The sequence below is a fragment of the Myodes glareolus genome, chromosome 24 (assembly GCF_982192425.1).
Source record: "Myodes glareolus chromosome 24, mMyoGla1.1, whole genome shotgun sequence".
NCBI classification, from domain to species: domain Eukaryota; kingdom Metazoa; phylum Chordata; class Mammalia; order Rodentia; family Cricetidae; genus Myodes; species Myodes glareolus.
Window position 1 is genome coordinate 46,886,635 of NC_142049.1, and position 20,729 is coordinate 46,907,363.

General features: G+C 46.6%; 2 protein-coding genes across 7 annotated transcripts in view; one reads left to right on the forward strand and one right to left on the reverse strand.

Moving 5' to 3' along the window:
• Kcnc1 (potassium voltage-gated channel subfamily C member 1) overlaps positions 1–1,358 on the forward strand; it is a 42,847-nt gene extending 41,489 nt beyond the window's left edge. The window contains exon 4 of the mRNA XM_048428809.3: positions 4–1,358. Within this exon, the coding sequence (XP_048284766.1) occupies positions 4–68 (65 nt within the window). The 3' untranslated portion in view covers positions 69–1,358. The remainder of the gene's footprint in view (positions 1–3) is intronic.
• The window catches only part of Sergef (secretion regulating guanine nucleotide exchange factor), a 208,622-nt gene continuing 188,327 nt past the window's right edge, over positions 435–20,729 (reverse strand). For 3 of the 6 annotated variants that reach the window (XM_087901561.1, XM_085682758.2, XM_048428811.3), the window contains one exon: positions 435–6,090. In XM_087901561.1, the coding sequence (XP_087757687.1) occupies positions 5,776–6,090 (315 nt within the window). In that variant the 3' untranslated portion in view covers positions 435–5,775. Of the gene's footprint in view, positions 6,091–10,599; positions 10,793–20,729 lie in introns of those variants that run through there. The other 3 variants (XR_007230898.3, XM_048428815.3, XM_048428813.3) reach the window with 3 other exon arrangements.

Sequence of the window (20,729 nt, forward strand, 5' to 3'; positions counted from 1 at the left end):
CAGATCTTTGCAAAGAAAGCCCTGTCATTGCTAAGTATATGCCGACAGAGGCTGTGAGAGTGACTTGACCAGGCGGCTTGGCCGAGGACACTGGTGGCTATTAAGCATCTGGGTGGACCTGCAGCCCCTCCTCACCCTCGGACAGAGTAAATTCACGCCATGCAGGTTTGCCGGACGAGTCCGAGTGGCCCAGGCATTGTACTAAGACGGACGTAGCTTTTTCTACGGCCATTGGTAACTGACCGTAGAGGATCGCCCTTCTTTCTTTTCATTTTTCTTAGAAGTTACCTTTTCTTTGGGGAGGGGGGTGAAGGGAAGCCTTAGCATGACTTGCATGAAGTTAAACAGAAAACCCAGCTAAACCAAACCCACCAGCTCCTGCTGTGACTGTATGATTACCCTCACCACCACCAAGAATGGAGAGAAGTCAAGGGTCCTTTCTTTCAGCGCTCTTTATTTTGACACATGGAGTCGGAGCCAAACTGTAATGGCGCTTGGTAGAAATCTGTACATTTCTGGGAGTGGGGGGACAGGGAAGAAGGATGGGGCCGGGGAATGGATTGCTGTTTGTACACAAGACCCAGAGGAAAGGTTTCAAAAAGGTAGTCAGTCATTGGTCACATTGACCTCACCTTCGTAGCTCAACTCTCACGTGGAAAACAGAGAACTTTGCTCCGAATAGAACTGTGGGAACTCACATTGCCGCTCTCTTCCATCTCTGGCATGCTTGTGACCCAGCGGACGTCTCCCCAAGACCCCGACAAGCGGCTAGTTTAGGTTGATTCTCATCTCAGTGTGTAGATCCAGTGTAACCAAGTTTCATAATGAATTGTTCATAGTTACAGCATATGGATTTTCCAATGTCATTTTAAAACCAGGATGTAGAGTACCTCCAGTTCAGGACCACCTGAGGAGCACCTCCTCTCCACCTTTGCTAAGGCATAACCTGGCACTGTATGCAATTTAGTACTTCAACGTAAAAAAAAAAACCAAACAAAAACTGCATGCCCAATGTTATGCAAAGAGATTCGAGCATGAAATAAATTTTGTAACATGGTTTCTGTCTAGTCTAAAGCAGATTTGTTTTTCTGAAGCAATCGGAGGTTTGCAGAGACGCACTTCTGCATCTTGAATAAATATAGTATTTTCCCAACAGAAACAGAGGACAGTAGCTTGGCTTTGGTCTGATTCTAAAATTAGTGTGTGTGGGGGAAAGGATGATATTTTTGAAAAACACATGCTCAAGTTGAAAAAAAATGCAACATCTCGAGTTTCCACTGCAACATTTCCTGGAAAGACAGCAACCTCCCCTCCCCGGGCCCTGGCCCTGGAAATAAAAACCTGACTTCTGAGATGAAGCACTGACTTGAGTTTTTATTGCCTTCAGGCAGATCTCCATTCTGTTCTGGTACGACTGAGCCAATCATGGGCCTGACTACTACTGTAGACATCTAAGCTGAGGTGTCGCTGGGCTTTGAGGATGCTGTTCCCTGCAGGGTAGGGCTGCAGATACTGTTGGGCTAAGGGACAAAAGCACATCCTCTGTGGGGCTCACCTGGGATGGTTTTATGACTCATCTTGTAGATCCTGTGCAGCCATGAGCACCTCCCTGCTAGGACTACCGTTGGGTCTGTCAGGTCTGGGTGCCCTTGCCAACTTGCAGGGCCTGGTCTAGAGACTACCTCATCGAATACTCCTCTCAGTCTGGACACACCTTGGAAAGAGTACCATCTGCTCTGGGGATACTCACTTGCAGGTTTGGGTGTGGGGTGGAATGGAAGATCTGATTTTTCCTCATCCGTTAGAATTCCCAATGCTCATACGGAAAGAGACTCCAGAGGTTATACAGTCAGCTCCTGAGCATCTGAAGATGAGGCCAGAGAAGGCAGCAAGCTGCTCATGGCCATCAGCATAAAGATGTCACCTCCCAGCACAGCCAGAGTCTGTGAGCCCATGGATGGGTAGGACAAAGTTTTACCTACTAGCTTCTCACCTCTCTAAAAGCTTATCTCAACTTCCTGGTACCCAGTGCAGGAACCCAGGGGCTGGGGTTGGTGGAGCCTCTAGAGACCCAGTCATCTCATAGCCAAGTCTCAGGATACCCCAGTGAAGCAGCCCAAGACCAGTGTCGACATGAGTCAGAGATCTGCTAGGAAGATGGGGCTTTGCTGAATAACACAAAGTCATCTGCAATATAGGCTTAGGAACACCACAGCTAGAGAGGATCTACTGTGTAGGGGCATCTTACAAACATTGCCTAACGCCAGCTCAGAACAGCCTAATCACCCCATATTACAGCCGAGATAACAAAGCGCAGACAGAGAAAACAACTGGCCCAAAGCCACATATCCCAGCTAAGCTGAAGTCAAGATCATAACCTGGGTGGTTTGACTCCAGAGTTCAGGTTGGGCTGTTTTGAGCTAAGGACTTTGTGGGGCTGGTCCTTGCTGGTGAAATACTGAAGTTATGGGTACTGAATCTAGGACTCTTTGGATCTGGCCTCCTGCCCTCCTTCATGGAATGCCATAGATGTGACAGAAGGGGCCACTTCATGTTCTGATTCAGATCTCTCCCAATCCACAGCTGGCCAGCTCACTCTTGCCGAAACACCCTGCTACCCTAATGGATGATGCTCACACTGCCTGCCTCAGCTGGTTTTCTAGGCCAGCAGTGCCCCCCCCCCCCCCGCCTGCCCTCGCCTCTGCCCACCATGTGCTGCAGTGAGGCAGCTCTGGACTAGCAGCAGCCATACTCGGCAGTCTGACACTACCTGCAGCTCCTCCGCACTAACTCCCACAGCTAACTGAGCACCAAGTCACTTCATCCAGAGTGTCCCCAAGCATGTGCCACCTGTCTTAGTTAGGGTTTCTATTGCTATGATAAAACACTATGACCAAAAGCAAGTCGGGGAGGAAAGGGTTTTTAATTCAGCTTACACTTCCACACCATAGTCTATCTTTGGAGGAAATCAGAGCAGGAACTCAAACAGGGCAGGATCCTGGAGGCAGGAGCAGATTCAGATGCCGAGAAGGGGGTGCTGCTTACTGGCTTGTTCTCCATGGCTTGCATAGCCTCCTTCCTGATAGAACCCACCAGTCCAGAGGTGGTCCTACCCACAATGCACTGGACCCTCCCTCATCAGTCACTAATTAAGAAAATATCCTATGGGCTTGCCTGCAACTCAATCTTATGGAGACATTTTCTCAGCTGAGGTTCCCTCCTCTCAGGTGACTCTAGCTAGTGTCAAGTTGACATAAGACTAGCCAGCCCACCATCCGAAGTTATTTTAATGGACTTCACAGGCATGTGGGGACACAGTATGGCTAAAGATGGCAGATGTATCAAGGGAAGGTGGGTATCCATGACCAGAGGAAATTGTGGGTGTGGGAAGTAGGGATGGCAAAGCTGTTGCATACTGGGTCTTCAACACTTACTCCAGGGCCCGGTCAAAGGCCTGCAAGCGCACAACGGGGCCGTTCATCCTTCTCATGAGGGGCAGAATTTATTTAGTCAATCAAGAAAATGTATTTTTTTTTAAATGAGCTCTTATTCAAGTAAGCTCCTACGCCCCTAACACAGCAGGTGAAGTGGAACTATCAAATGGCTGTGGGACCTGGAGACTGTTTCGCAGAGAGCTGTAAACAGAGTAATAAAGTGGAGGGCGGAGAAGGGTGGGATCTCAAAGCTTGCTCAGTTAACCTCCCCACTCCGTGGTGACCCACAGGGACACTGAGAAGATCATTCATTTTCAGTTTGCTAAGTTCTAAACTGACTAGGAGCTGGCTCCCTCATGGAATGCCAGGAAAGGGAACTTGGACAAAGTCTTAGAAAGACAAATAGCCACCAGAGGATGCAGAGGAAAAATCTAGACACGTCCTTCCTCATCTCTGATAAGTGCTTTCCCTCATTGGAGATAGGCAGTGAAGTAAGAAGGGCCTCCGGCCACACCACCATCAGGAAGTGCAGGATGGGAGTGACTGAGGTGAGGCTATGGGTGATGGAATCACTCCTTCCTGCATGTGCCTGTAGCCAGAAGGCTCGGACACACTTGTCAGCATCTGAGGTTAGAGATCAAAGGACTTAGGGATGATGTGCTGATCCTATTCAGGACGCAAAGATGCTGCTGCCTCATGTAAATAAGGCGCTGGGTTCCAGCAGCACAAGCGCAGGGCACTGAGCTTTTCCAGTAGCGCTGAAAGAGAGGAGCGAGCTCTGCCTTGTGGGCTTCTGGGCAAGACGGTGTTGTTTCTTGTGACTGGAAACTGGAGGCAGTATGGGTCACAGCAGAATGTTTTCTCGACTGTTTTTTGCCAACTATTCAGCCTATAAGACAGTCCTTGAGCTTGTTCCAGTATGGCTTACCCCTGGGTGATGGCTCCATTTCTGTGGGCTTGAGCATATCAGAGTACAAATGTTGCAACTGGCCTCTGGGCCTGGGAGGTGGGGTTGTATGGAATAGGGCATAGTTCTTGGGCCAAAAGTCAGGAGCAAGACCTGAATTACTGGGTTGTAGGTCAGACTATAGCTGCAAGCGGTGCCTAGGCTCAGGCCAGTGGAGTCTGGAACTGACTTCATATTTTCTGAGCAGAACTCACTTCTAGTCATTTAGCTACTTCCTATCCACTCTTGCCTAGCTCAGGGCTCTGGCTAGGTCACCCTGGACCAGCAGTGAGGTACGTGACCTTGAGATGACCCTTCTTCCTTTTTATAGCCACCATTTTCTCCTGATGAAAAACAAGAATGGTTGAATAGGATCAGCAGTTTCTTCAATTTCTTAAGGACCCACTTATCAAATATAATCTTATACAGCTCACAATACATACTATAAAGACAAAATTAACACTGCCTAAAGGAACCTGGAAGCGGTACTCTGTCTACAAGGAGATGCCCAAGGCTCTGAACAGGTCTCACTCTGTAACACACTATGTACACCAGGCTGGCTTTAAACTCATGGAGATGTACCTAGCTCTGGCATTAAAGTGCTGTGCTGGCATTAAAGGCATGTGCCACCATGCCAGACTCTGCAGGATATACTTTAGAGGCCTCTCACCTATATGTTGATGGAGGGTCCCCCAGCTTTAATGTCCAGTAGAGTCCAGGCATCCCAACTCAGAGACTAAACAGCTCACCTGCTACAGCAGCCCCAGAATCCTGCCTGGTTGGAGGAAGACTTATCCATTTTCTGAGTTTCCCTGGCTCCAGACACCCTGTCTGCACTTGGGATTTTCTCTGCTGGGTCTTCCCAGAAGCCTTGCATACTCTCCACTTCCTCATTTCATTCTCCCCACCCGACCCTAAGCCTTTGCTGGGGCCCTGGTCATGAAGATGTGAGTGCCTTCTTTTTGGAGTCTCCAGACACAGTACCTGGTACCAGAAGCAATGGACTCTGGACAGAAAAATAAGTCCCCAAATTAGAAGGGATAGTACACTGCTCTAAACATATCCTAGAAGCCCCATCTTCTGACCGAAGGTCACTGGACCAGAGCACAGCCATGGAGCTGGGCTGTGATCACTCAGGGGCTGGAGCCTTCCTGGCTGATGTTTTCACTTTGTAAGTCCTTTAGTGAGGATTCCCTCCCTCATTTGCATCTCTGAGGAGAAAAGATGTTGTCTCCACAGCTCGGTCCTCTTTGAGCAGTGGGCCAGCACCTGCTCACTGCTCTGGTCTGTGGTTCTGCCCAGCCATCAGACTTACTGAGTCCCTCTCGAGCTGACTGACAGAAAGATTCTCCAGGGATCTCTGTTGGGATCAGTCACTTTATTACAGGTGCTCTCTCATGGACACTCATGGCTCATCTTGTCAGAACTGCTCTGGGTTGAAGTTCCCGATCGTCTATCCTTCCAGTTTCTCTTTGTCCATGGCAGTGTTCTCTGTGGCAGTTTGGAGTGGGTAGGTGACCTTGAGATCCTGGCATGGCACAAGGTGTGCTGGCAGCTGACATAAGGCCAAGGAGTGGCCAGCCCCACAGCCCACAAGGAGGAGTCTTGCTGACTGGAGAGCCTGCACTGGAGATGGTGTCCAGACATTGGACTCAGTGCCATCCCCACACATGCCATGTTCGTTCCAGCCCCAGGCACAACACTTGTCACCTGTGGGAGAGAGGGCACAGATATCACCATAACACCCGAAGCTTGTGGCCATTAACAGGGTATGTTCAAGGCCCACCTTACCTACCCCCACCTCAAGTCAGTGTACCCCATTGTTCCACAGCTCTTCATGCTCTAATCCTGGCTTTCCACCATCACCCCAACATGTGACCAGTTACTGAGCCCTACTAATTCCCCCACCAAGAACAGCTCCAGTCTCTCCTGTGTCCCTCCATCTCTGCTGCCACTACTCTGGCTCGGGCTACAGCTTCTCACTTGGGCCACGGCTACTTCCCATAGACTCTCATGTTATTCACTCATAACCCCGGCTCTTGAGACACGGAGGCAGGAGGCGCTGAGTCCCACACCAGCTTAGGCTGCACAGAAAGACATTGTTTCAACCTCCCTGCCTACAACTACTTGAAATTTTGAAATACCTTAATATGCAGAAAAGCATGGAAACCAATGTACAATATCCTAATCTAAGTTCAAAACTTCAGTTACCAATTTGTACTTCAATCCTTTCCTTAAAATCAATCAAACAAACAAACAACTCAGAAAACATTTAAGTCTGACCTCCTTCTGGGCCCTCTCCCTGCAGCAGTAACCACTGTATTGAAGCTGGTGTCCACACTTTTATACACATATATTTAGATGTACATGCATGCTCTTAAATACTATGTACTAATCTGTTTATTTTAAAGAATTATGAACGCATGTTGCTGATACATACCTTTTATACGACCTATTCTTTACATTTGACATTGCTTTAGACACTTATCTGAGCCAGTACTTCTTCAACCTAGCGCATTAATAGCCTCTCATTATGTAAAGTCATATTCCACTTAGCCATGTCCTTAGGACAGCCAGTTTTTTAGTAATCATTGTTGCCGCTGGGCTATACACACCAATGCGTGACATATTATGGTATTATACAACATCACCAATATGACTATTGAACATGTTTCCTTGTAGAAAATGATGTCTGTGCAGGGTGATCCCCAGAAGCTTATACAAGTCATGGGGGGGAGGGGAGTCACATTTAATTTTACTAAGTATAGGCAACAGAGTTCATCGAAGTAGGTGCACTCCCACCACTATGAATACGGACCTGCTCCTCCGTATCTCCCTGCAGACTACTGCTGTGCTGGTGAGTGCATCCATTTAGCTTGCATTCCTGCTAACAGGAGTGAGCGCTGCCTTATGACTCTGAGACAAATCACATACTTACGTTCTCAGCCTTCTTGTTTTTTGCCTCTTTCTCGATGACTTCATACATTTCCATCTGATTCTACACACTGCCAGTGTCTTCTACCAAGTATGGGGTGTGTTACCCTATTTTGTTTATGAAGTCCTTTGCTATGCAATTTATTTATAGTGGCTGCCTAATTGCACATGATGAAGATTAAATAATTTACTTAACATGCCGGCCATTATCAGATGCTCAGGTTGTTTCTAATTTTCCATTTTCCTACAGCGTTGCATGAGCACCTCTAAGCGTGAATCTTTGTCACTCCCTCTAATCACCTTTTCAAATTAGATTTGTAGGACGGGTATTCCCAGTCAGTGGGTACTGCCATCTTGGAGACTCCCGAGGACTGTCTCAGGACTGCCAGGACACTCTTCAGAGAAGCTGCCTGAACATGGCTTTGGTGATCTATGGGCATCTCTGCCCCCTCCCACATCACTAGTGTTCATTACATCATGGGTTTTAAGAATCTTTTTCAATTTGAATACAAAATGGTATCTCACTGTTACATATCACCCTATGCTTCCTGGAAACTTTTCTTCCCTCTTTCGTATACTGTTTCCTATAATCCCCCTCCTCACCTTAGGTAATATAAAAACATTTAAGTGTTCAAATACAAAAGCTAAATGACCTGGGTTTTTTTTTTTTCAGTTTGACTTAAAATTTTGTTTTAGATCTTTCAATAGAGATGTATTTATGACTGATTGGGAGGGGGAGGTCAGGGTCTCATGAAGTTTAGGCTGGCATCTAACTTACTATATAGCCAAGGATAATCTTGAATCTGCACCCTCCTGCTTCCACCCACCAAGTTCTGGGTGTGCAGGTGTGCCATCACACCCAGCACATTCAGTGTGGCCTTTTATAAAGTTTCTTCGGCAGTGTGTGCAAACTGAAAGCCACCTTTATCAGAAAATCCTCCTGATTTTCCCACAACCCAAATGTTTAAATCTTTACAATTATGTGATTATACAGCTAAAGTTTGTTTTACAGACCACTGTTTCAAGAGAGGGAGGCCAGCTGGGTCTAAGCGGATTGCCCTTAGGGCTTCACTTTCGTGAGAGGGAGGTACTGCTGGCCAGGGGCTCAAATCTGGGGAAATATATGTCTTCTGGTGGCTGGCAAGATAAGGAAACACATGCAGAAATAGTGGTTTCCCCTCCTCCCTATGGTTGAGCAGGAACTTCTGAAGGCTGATCAGCAGCAGGAAAGAGGAGCAGGGAAGAAGGAAGCAGCAGGATGGTAGAGCCCAGAACCTTAGGGTCAGGAGGGAGGATGGTAGAGCCCAGAGCCTTAGGGCCAGGAGGGAGGATGGTAGAGCCCAGAACCTTAGGGCCAGGAGGGAGGATGGTAGAACCCAGAATCTTAGGGCCCAGTTTAGCACCTTGCATGGGCCAAGTGCCTGGCCCTGATGAGAAGGGCAGCTGACCTCAGCAGGGGTGAGGTGGGAAGCAGGGGTGGGGGTGGGATGAAGACAGTGCTGATCTCGCCACAGGACACAGCACAATGGGCAGCTGGCATGCTCTTCTCCTGCCAAAGGGAACTCACTCTGAGGAAACTAGACTCAGGGTTGGGTAGATGAGGCCCAGAGCCAGGACTTTCATGCCTGTTTGGTGTAGAAGCCTGGCAAAAGCCCAGGTTTCTCTTCCCTGATCCTCTGAGGACAGTGTTTCGGGTGGTGTGCTTTATCTGCTCAGGTTGTCATAGTACAGTGAGGGGGCCACATCTCATGGATGGTGTTCATCTTCCAGAAGAGAAGGCTGAACATCTAGAATGTCGAGTGGGCTCCCAACACTGTGCTGAACTCCACACATTATACACTAGGCTTCACTGAACTTATTGTTACAGAAGTACTTAAGGCTTGAGGGCCCAACTGGTGTGCTGTCCTATATCCTCTTCTTCCCTATGCATGTGCTGTTTACATGTGTGCACATGTATATAGGAATGCATGTGTGCAGGCCAGAGATCAATGCTGGGTCTTTTCCCTTCATCTCTCTCTACCTTAGTTTTTGAGACAGAGTCCCTCATTGAACCTGGAGCTTATTGACTGGCTAGAGGGGTTGGAGAGCAAGACTAGGGATCTTTTTGTCACTTCTCAGTGTTGGGGCCACAAGTATGTGCTACCATGTCTGGTTTTTCCATGGCTACTGGAGATCTGAATGAGATCCCCCTGTTTGTAAAGCAAGTACAATGTCTACGGAGCCGTCTCTGAAGTCCCACCCATTCTGTTTTTGATGTCGTTTGAAGGTCATTTGAGAATGGTTTGTGGGGCTGGAGAGATGACTCTATAGTTAAGAGCACTTGTTGCTCTTGCAGAGGACCTGGGTCTAGTTCCCAGCACCCACATGGTGGTTCATAATCATCTGTAACTCCAGTTCCAGGGAATCTGATCTGACATTATCTGCTGACCATTGTGAGCACCAGGTATGCACATCATATACATACACACATGTATGCAAATATATACAAATAAAATAAATACATACAAATTTTTATTTTTTTAAATGACTATGTCATCATACAAAAGTAGGCCACAGGTCAGACCTTGCCAACTGCTGCCCACCTAATACCCAGGATGCTATTTAATATGAGTCATGTTAGGCTCTCCTGGGTTCCCCAGCACATTAGTGGTGTTATAATGGCCCCTAGGTCTTCACGTGTCAGAAGTTCTGAGCACCTCTATACATCTCCCAGCACGTGTCTTACTTGGTGCTAAGTTCAATCAAGTTCAAGACAAAGATGCAGATACAATATAGGGTGATGCCTTCCTCTGTTGCCTCTGAGGACCAGCCCTGACATGTTGCCACAGCCCAAAGTGTAAAGTCTTATACCAGGGTTCCCCTATCCCTTACTGTAGCAGTACCATGAAGCAGAGGAAACCTGGGAGAAGAACAGCTTTGGGGAGAAGATGAGGAGCTCTGTTTGGAGCAGTCTAAGATGGAGGTGCCAAGGACATAGAGGTGAACATCTTTCTCCCAGCACTTGGGAGGCAGAAGTTTGAGGCCAACCTGGTATAAATAGGGAGTTTCAAGAGAGTCAGGGCTACATAGAGAGACTCTGTCTCAAAACAAAAAATAACAGAGGTCCCTGTCAGACAAACATGAATGGACACACTCTGCAGAAAGCCCTGTGGTGGGCCTGCGGGAGTATAACCTGAGAACCAAGTGAGAAACAGTATGACGCAGACGGGCCTCAGGCGCTAGCACAGCTCTCAGGGATTCTGAACTACGCTTTGCTTTTTCATGAACAAAGTGAATATACTCTTTATAATTCTATATGGATTAATACATATACATTTTCTTTGTGACTATCCTTATTATCATAAAAACTGTATATCTGAAAGGAAACTTGCCATTATATGTAGCTGCAAGCCCTGGTCCAAGGGAAGCAGTGTTCTTCCTCCTGGAGAGTGGCCAGGCTGCCGACATGGACATAGTCCAACAATTCTCTCCGGGAAGGCTGTCATGGAAGAAATGGCATGACCAGAAGGTGTGATATTTGAGGGGGAAGTGCCTGGACCCTGTGGCCAGGCTTTCTTGGGGGATACTGTCAAATTCCTGGGGAGCTTGAGACCTTTTTCTTCCTACCATGTAACAGCCCACCAGAACCTTTGTGTCTCTGCTAGAATGCAAAGCTCCAAGAGAACAAAAACTAGATTTCTTTTTCAACAGCTCTATCATAGAACTAAAAAAGTTATATATCAGAAAAGGTGCTCGGTAAATATTTGTTTCTGGCATGAATAGTTCCTAAGTGCCAATGGCCTCTAGAGTGGCTCAGTCTCCTGAGAGGAAGCCAGACTGAAGAGTTGGGCAGGACAATGATAGCAATCCTCACCAAAAGAACTGCTCTGTGTGTGTGTGCGTGCGCATGCGTGCACGCACGTGTGTAGGTATATACGTATAGAATGACGTACTTATAGGAGAATGGAGGTATCAGAGTAAGAACTAGACCATCTTCATGCCTCCTCTAGATCTCCCTGTTCTGGCAGACCTGGCCAGGACTACTTCACTGTAGCTATTAGAATGACTTGCTGGTAGACTGACCCAACTCTCTCCCTCCTGAGATAAGGAGGAGCCACTGGCCAGTACCTAGCCTGAGTCCTTACTCAGGAGGAAGGAACGGAGATTTTGGAATCATTTGTTGCTGCTCAGTAGCTATGAGGCAAGCCAGGCTTGGATCTGATACTGATGTCATTGGGCATGTACACCTAGGTCTTGGCTTCATCACCTGTAAATAAGGACAGTCACCTCTCACTTGTCTTTGTTGTTTTTAAACAGATACATACAGTACTCAGCAGAGCTCACATGATACCTGCTCAGCTGGCACTCTTCATCTGCTGCTGGATGGTCCTGTTTCATGCCCAGGATCCAATTCCTACTCCTCTTTGGCCTGGTCTAACCTGCTGCCAGCTATTAGAGAACTTGGGGGAAATCCCCCAGTATACAGTCACAGGACAAAAATCATGCCACCCTCTGGAATCTTTCCTTGCCATGGATGGAGTAGGTAACATTTCACACTGCTCTAGTCAGGGTTCAGATTAGGGTTTGTCTGAGGCATGCTGACAGGCACTAAGCATCGCTATGGAAACCATTTTGTTATTCTCTGCTGTGTCATTTGTTTGCTGGCCCAGCTGCTGCTGTGGTGCAGGGGGAAGGGCTGCGGATGAGGCATGCATATTAGACTCTGAGGGACTTGTCTTCTACAGGATGACATGATCTGGGGTGACTCCTGCCTCTCCAGCTCCAAGAAGCAGGCCACTAGAACCCCGATAATGTTCTGACAACCTTCTTAGTTGTTCACCAGAGGCTAGGTGCTCACCCCAGAACAGATCTCCAGGAAGAGCTTCTGATGCATTCCAGAATGGCAATCAGTGTGGTAGGAGAAACACTAGCTAAACTGTCTTCAGTATCTCAGGCACTGCGATATTGCCTTGTATGGAGCAGTGGTGAGGGGCATGAGCCCTGTGTACTCAGCCTTCACTGCCCCAGTTCTATGGACTCTAAGCACAGGACCAGATGTTTCCTAGATTCTTCTCTTGAGGGGGAGCAAGCATCCAGTCATTTGTTCATACTCAGATGTTTACTGAGTGCCCTGCCTTCTGATGCCAACTCTCTGAAGTCAGGGGCTCCATTGCTTCCTGGCACTATGATCCTGGACAAGTTGTTTAATCTCTCTCAGGATCAACTTTCTCGTTTTCAAAATGAGAATAGTTTTACTGCTTTACAAACTTCTCCTAATGACCCAACAGTTAAATGAGAACACTTATGGAGAAGTAGTTACCAAGCAGAGACTGCCAATGCAAATGGGTTTTATTCTTACTAGGATTAGTTATAGTAAAATGTAGCTCTGAAGTTCATAGCACTAAGTTCAGTCCCCATGTATCTCTCTGGATTGTCCTACTTTCCAGAGTCAAATATGGAGGGTTTGAGGAACTACCAGTTCACTCCTTCATCTACAGGGCATGGCACTCTTTGTCAGACTATTTCTGAGGACTAAGAATATTGCTTAACTTATTGACTTCTAAATAAAATTCTTTTCTATTTTCTTCAATGTTCATATGTTGCTTTCATAAAAGCACATTTTTAAAAGTGTGTTTAAATACTGTCTGAGGCATATATCTCTGAACAACTCTTTTCTCTCAAAAAATTAATTAGTTAAGAGTGTGGTTGTGTTTGGGATTTACATTATTGTAACTTTGACTTAAAAGTAAACTATTTTTTCAAAAAAATAAAATAAGAAAGAAAAAGAACGAACAACAAAAACAACAACAAAATCTCACTTCAATGAGTTAATAGAATTTATAACTGGTTTAATATAATCATTTATAGTTTTGCTCAAGACTTTTTCATGCTCCAAATCAAGAAGACCAGTCTCCAAACATCTTACAATGAAAAAAAAATTTTTTTCAAGCTTTTAATTATATATTGCACTTCTGTAACTTGGTTTATAAGAAAAGCTGTCCTATACAAGTTTTTTTTTAAAAAAAGAGTGTGGTTGTGTGTGTGTGTGGTGCACATGCATGTGCAAACACATGCACATATATACGTGTTCATATTTGCATGCATGTACCACGGTGTGCTTGTGGAGGTCACAGAACAACTTTTGGGAGTTGATTATTTTCTCCACTTTTTGTGGGTTCTGGAACTGAACTCAGGCCCTTAGGCTTAAGGACCAGTGTCTTTACTCACTGAACCATCTCCCCAGACTCCTTCTCTTTCTTCACTTAATGATTTAAAATCAATTCCAATGAAACACCATAGAGTCAGGGTGAATGCAGACACATCCCATTGTTACAGCAGTATGGTGCTGTGAGACCCGAAGGCTCATCTCAGATTCGAGGCTTGCTTTATACTCACTTGGTATGTGAGCCTAGGTGAGTCAGTGCCTCGCTCAGGGTCTCTGTTTCAGCATCTGAAGAAATAGCCTCAGTGGCCCCCAAGTACCTCTCTAGCTCTGACAGGCTATGCCTCCTGAAAACATAACACTCTTAATATACCAGGCTATGCAGCCTCAGCCCAACTGTACCTGCAGCCTTGTTGACTTGGAGTGGTTCATGAAGAAATGCCTCCTCACCTATCACTCAGAGTTATCAGACCCACCCAGGCACCATTAGTCCCAGAGCAAACTAGAAGCAGGAAGACAGCAAGTAAGCACGTTTAGGAGAATGACTGTCAGCTTCGAAGCGATGGCATCATGATCAAACACGAAATGTTCTGAGACTAAGCTCATGTTCTTTATCTCACTGGGATCATATGTAAAGAACTACATATGCCAAAGCCTTCAGTCACGGGGAAGAGCAACAGGGCTGTGATCAGAAGGTAAGAACAAAGCCCTTTTCAGACTCCCTACGGTGTGGGCTCGGATGGGAAGAGCCCTGTGATGGAGATGCAGCGTCTTGATCCATTGAATGGGCCATTCTCACTGTTGACAATTTCAGTGCCCTATTCACTTCAGGACAACCAATGGAAATCTTTTGTAGATTACAAAGTTAAATGTTAGGTGTGCTCAACTATGTTCATAGCAGCATTGTTTGTCATAGTCAGAACCTAGAAACAACCTAAATATCCCTCAACCGAAGAATGGATAAGGAAAATGTGGTACATTTGCACATACTACATGGCAGAAAAAAAAAAATAAAGACATCTTGAATTTTGCAGGCAAATGGATGGAGCTAGAAAACATTATTTTGAGTGAAGTAACCCAGACCCAGAAAGACAATTATCACATGTATGCATTCATAAGTGGTTTTTAAACATAAAGCAAAGAAAATCAGCCTACTAATCACAATCCCAGAGAACACTGACAACAATGAGGACCCTAAGAGAGATAGATATACATAGATCTAATTGACATGGGAAGTAGAAAAAGACAAGATCTCCTGAGTAAACTGGGAGCATGGGGACCTTGGGAGAAGGTTGAAGGGGAGGGGAGCAAAGAAAAATTTAGAGTTCAATAAAAATCAACAAAATTTAAAAAAAAATTTAGATGTTAGGGACTATGAATACCTATTGCTCCCAAAGGAAGAAGAAGTTCTTCCAGAGAAGTCCATGGTTGAAGTCCTAGGCGGTGCGGCATCTGATGTGGGACCCAGATGAGTGCACACTTTACAGTGCAGGCTGAGTTACAGGACAGACTCCACCTGGAATGGCTCCAGCTCTGCAGAGATCATGCAGCGTCAAAGTTGCAAACACCAGACAGGAGTGTACATCCACCAATGTGGATGGCTGCTCACCACGAGTGCAGCCAGCTCGGCAATGACATCCACTGATGTCAACTCCAGATAAAGTGCCTTGGATGGGCAAGCACGGCAGAGAAAGGTGTGAAGATGAATGAGCCTCCATTTTTAAGGAAAATAACTAGCATTTAATAATACCCCACACTAATATCTAGGCTTCTGTCTGACTCACTTCTGTTCTGCCATTTCACTACCCTAAGAACCTGGGGTGAGAATGTTCAGGATTCCCATTTTACCCCTGAAGAAGAAGGTGGGGTAAAATGAAGTTTAGCAGAGGCCTAGGTTAACCTCAAAACCAGCAGTAAAATCAGGAAATAATCCAGATCAGCCTGCTTGGATCCTGAGTTCTTCCCTGTGTCTCATGGCTTCTAGATCCCTGCCTGACCTTGAACAAGCATGTTTCTCTCGCTATCCCCACAGAGGAAGAGTAGTGGTTCCATGAGTCTAGTAAGCACAGGAGTGATGACACACGACAGTGAGCCAAGACAGAAGGGAGGGACACCCACTCAAAGGACAGTGTGATGTGTCAGCAGTTTGGTCATATAATCTGCGTGCAGCTGAAATATGGTTGGGGTTTGCCAGGCAGAGGTTAAGTGGAAGGTTTGGGGGTGGGGGCAGAACTAACCCTGGCTTCTCCTTTAGTGTCTGTTCTGCCACCTAGCCTATAACTATCAGCTTCATGCACACACTGCATGACCTCCCCACTCGCCAGCCTTTGTGTTGTGTCCTTTGCCCAACTCCCTTTGCTTTTCCTCCAGGAGGTCTCTTTTGACCTGGCAGCTTTGTACCCCTTCCCCTAGACTGGAACAGACAGGCAGACTTGAAGAACTACTTACACACTGTCATCCCGAGGCCCCACAGCAGTGCTACACCATATTCCTTTAAGAACCTGGTCCTCGGTGAATAGTGCCCTGTCTTCACAACCTGCTCTCTCTGGAACAGAGAAGGAGCAGTGACCCTTTCCCATGTGAATCACTCACAGCAGCAGATGCCATAAGGTTGCCTAGAGAGTCTGGAAATGCCATGTTACCATGGTAACAGACCAAAGTTGGGGATGCTTTATCCCTGATGAGCTGCTCTGGCAGTACCATGCCATGCTGCTGGTGAAATCTTCCTCCATGAATAAGAACAAAACAAATCTACTCACGGACAAGGTTCAGCTCCTGCACACACTCTGGGGGCTACTCACCCAATCTCCTGGTTGACTAACAGGACCAGGCCCTGGCTGGCTGTGCTTTGGCTCATGCGGTCTAATACAGTTTTAACTGGCTCAGCCAACAAAGCAGGCCCTCCCCCACTCCAACCCCCAAATTACCACTTCTCTTATTTGATGCCGCCAACTGGGGATCTGCTGGTGTGGACCCTGGCAATTAGCACAGCACCCACATTTGTTGGGAAATTAAGAGCCACTGATTAGCCTAATTCTACGCCATTTATAGGCAGTGAGTGTCAGGCTGAGATTGGCTTTTCCAAATGGTGGCCCAGAGGGTAGCATGTTCATGGCATGAGTTTGAAATAAAAGCACAGGCCTGAGGAGCCAGGCTGTGAAGCAGAAGAGGCAGGCCTCAATCCTGTCAGTCACTATCTCCTCTAGCTCAAGTCACTAAGAAGACCAGAAGAAGGTGTTTCTAGACTGAGGCCATACTACTCCCAAATCATCCTGATGCAGAAAGAGAGCCTATTTCCCCATGATACCCTCCAGGCTGACCCTTGCTTGGAGCAGCTCTAGGACCAGTATGCCCTGAACTAGCTCAGACTAGGTGATCAGAACTCCGACTCTGTTTACACTCCCTTGACTTCTACCACCTAAGGGTCTGAATCACTCACTGGTAGCCCAAGTTGCTGTGTAGCTGGAGCCTCTTGAACATGGAATGCTCAGTGGTACTTACCTTAAAACTCCAGACACTGGGCCATACCTGAGTGATCTTCCTGACCCTTATCTAGTAACCATCCCCACCTTCTTTGGCCAGTTCATCAGAGGACAAGCCCATTTGTTTGTACGTAACATGCTAAGGCCATATGCAGCTGGCTGAGCTAGGGCTGTCCCACAGACACTGGAGAAACTTTCTAATCCCTTCAAGGCTTAGATTCTGAGATGTGGACATACAGCCCTTTTTAACTTCCCTGACTCAAACTCTAGCTTCAGAGATGAGCCAGGTCTTTCAAGTAATGAATGAAACATCATTTGCATCTTATCTGAGCCATCCATGACAACCACTCGAATAGGTAGTCTAGGAGACCAACAGATATCTCCAATGGATGAAGAAAACTGGTGTGGTAGGAACCAGGACATTCCAAACCTGGAGAACACTGTGAGTAGGGACCTGGCGGGCTAGGGCTCTAGAGCATGCCAAGGTAACAAAGGTAGTTACATTTGGTGGAAGAAATGGAAGTGTAAAAAGTAGCAGAAATTTGGCTGATAGGTAGGGGGCAGATCATTGCAAATGACTTAGGAGATCTAGTCTTCAAAGGCCTGACTATAGATTTTGGAGTGTATCAGACAGCTAATTGGAAGCTGCTAAGTCATCAGGTAAGCAGAATCATCAACATTTCATCACTGTTGCCATGGAAACATATAAAGCACCTATGCAATCTTATGCCTTGGACACTTTGGGCTGAATATAGTTGAATGATGACCTGAAAATCAGTTTGGAGGCCAATGTAAAGTCCAGGATGAATGAAGCTGAGCTACCTCAAGGACAGTGGGATACAGAAGAAGGATGGAGGGACAGACCTTTATAGAGGCAGGACCAAGAGGATTTGCATTGATGGTGTTATGAAGGGACTTTGGCAGCTGCAGAAGCTTGAATGATAGTCCCATGGGCTCATAGGTTTGAATACTTGGTTCCCAAATGGTGGAGCCATTTATGGAGGATTAGGAGGCGTGGCCTTGCTGGAGGACATGTGTCACTGGGTGCCAGGCTCTGAGGTTTCAAAAGATTCATGGCATTTCCAGTGCGCTCTCTCTCTCTCTCTCTCTCTCTCTCTCTCTCTCTCTCTCTCTCTCCTCTGCTTGTGGATCAAGATGTGCACACTCAGCCATCATGGACTCTAACCCTGTGAGACTGCAAGCCCAATTAAATGCTTTCTTTTACGAGTTGTCTTGGTCATGGTGTTTTGTCGTAGCATTAGAAAAGCAACTAAGTTAGAAGCCTTAGGCAGAAGACTGCAAAGATGGAAGTCACAGTTAGGTGTAGCCTGGACTCGTAGGCTAAGCCAATAAATCTAGACTCACGACGCCCAACAGAATCAAAACATCCTCTTGTTATTCCAAGCTTAGGGAAACATCTGTTGAGGAACAGCCCATGGTCCAAGGGCAGACACTTTAGGAAGATTTACTCCCCAACAGGCAACCTGAGTCCTACCAACCTAGAACCTACTGTTTGGGGTGAAGGTGAGAATTCAGAGAAGGGACCTCAGTGCCTTGCTAGTGAAGATCTTTCTGTCATAAGATGTACTGGAGTATGGTTTCCAGGTGAGAAATAAGCCCCAGCCCTAACCTGCCTTTTTTGCTCCTCTATCCTGCCAGGTATCTTTTGGGCGGGTTCTCAGTCTATAAGAACTCAGGAATATAAAGGCTGCCTATTCTGAGCCCAAATCCCACCTGTGCCTCCCACATCTCTCTGTCCTAATATAAGGACTTCTCATCTTGTTCTACCCTTAGCCTATATAGCATCATGTCTTGTCCTTCAGTCCAAATGCACTCATCCACCTCTCCCATGCCATTCTAAATCCTCAGAAGGCCACCAAGGCTCAGCTCAAGTCCTGTTTTCTCTATACAGTCTGCAACGGTTGCCATGGATAAACTTCAGGGCAGTAAAGGAACTTAGGGCTCACCCTCTGGCCCAACCCTGAAGCTGTGCGAAAGAGGCAAAACCTGGGACAAGATCCAGACGGTCCACTCTTCAATCAAGTACACAGCCTTTCCCAGACAAGCCTTCCAGGAACTCTGTAGCTCTGCTTTATTTCACCTGTCCATGTCACAGGCTGTCAGCGTGTAAGGATAATGGCTATTGTCGTTCTGTATTCTGCACAGTGCCTTGCACAGAGCAGTGGACTGCAGGTGGCCAAGAAAATAGAAACCTCAACAATCAAAGGCTCAGGAAGACAACAGGTGAAGGGGAAAAGCCACCTCCTTCCAACAATCCTTCACTGTTCTGGGATGCAGGCCAAGCTTAGCCACTGCACTGGGGGAGGGGCAGAAAAGGAGCTTCCGAAGGAAACATCTCCATCTGAAAGACATTTCTACACTCAGTGTCAGTGTTCTGGTCTAGGCCTCCTGGGAGAGCAGTTTCCAGAGCTGGCAGCAGGGGTCAAGCTGAGGTCAGCCTCCAGCCTAGGAGGTATTGCTGATAGGGATGGCAGGCTGGAACTTCTTTTCCTTTAGTGGAATTCTCAGACTTTGAGAGTAAAATAACCATTCAAGATGGTAAAATTCTACTCCGGGATATTTCCAATGTGGACAATGAATCAAAATCTTGGTAGAAAGAGACACTTACTTGACCAAAGTCACGGCCACGCTTTGGGTCTTTTGATCATATCACGGGGTCATTTTTCTCATTAGAGTTCTACTTGGAAAGCATGTGGAAAGGTTAAAAGGTTATCAATATTTTTTACTTTTTTAAATCAAAATTCAATTATTGATATTCTGGCGATACAAGTTTAGAGGCAAGTATTGTGTTAAGCCTCTTCCTTGAAATGATACAGCTTAGAAAAAGCAGAAGTCAGGTGGGACTGGAGTAGAGCTCAGGGGACAGAGTGCCTGCCTATACCATGCATGATCCCCATCACTGTGTAAACAAGTTGTGGTGCCTCATACCTGTAGCCCTACAATTCTAGAGGAAGAAACAGGGATCAGAATTTCAAAGTCATCCTTGACTATAAGTGAGTTCAAGGGCAGCTGGGCTACATAAGACCCTGTCCAAAAAGGGGGGGGGCATCTTTCAACTCTTTGCACTGATTTATTTTGTTCCACACACCACAGGCTCAGAACAGAGGAAGAAAGACAAGACAGACAAATAGACATTGAGAGGTTCCTTGAGGAACTTCCTGGATGAGGACCTCTTATGCCTTGGCCTTATGTTAGATGATGGGGTTACAAAACAGAGCGAGAACTAGAAATGGAGAGACAAGAGGTAACTTCCAAGAAGCTCCTAAACAAACAATTCTAAAGGCTGAGAGAGAGATGCTGCAGCAGGACAGGCAGGCAGACTCCCCCAGTGAGGCACAGCACAATGCCAGGCACAGAGGGCACTTAATGTAAGAAGCTCAGTCACTGCATGAATGAATGCGGTGAGAGCCCCTGGGAACATGACAGCACCAGTGCCTACAGAGACAGAGTCTGAGAACAGCGCCATACTGGCTCCCCTCTGTCTGCATTGGGGCAGAAGGCAGCTGGTAGGTCCAGAAATGCTGACAGAGAAGGATAAAGTTTCTAGCCCCAATCCATTTCTCCATAGCAACAAGCTGACAGAATAGTGCACAGGATACTGAAGAGCAGGTTTTAAAATCATGATACAAAACACTATGGATAGAAAACCATGCCTGCAACACAACAACCTCCTGCCTCCCAGTCCTGACACCTGTCCCTTCAGGCCGATGCAGCCCGGGGCCCATTCCTTACTAGCTTATACTCTTCTTGGGCTGTAGAGTACATTCTCT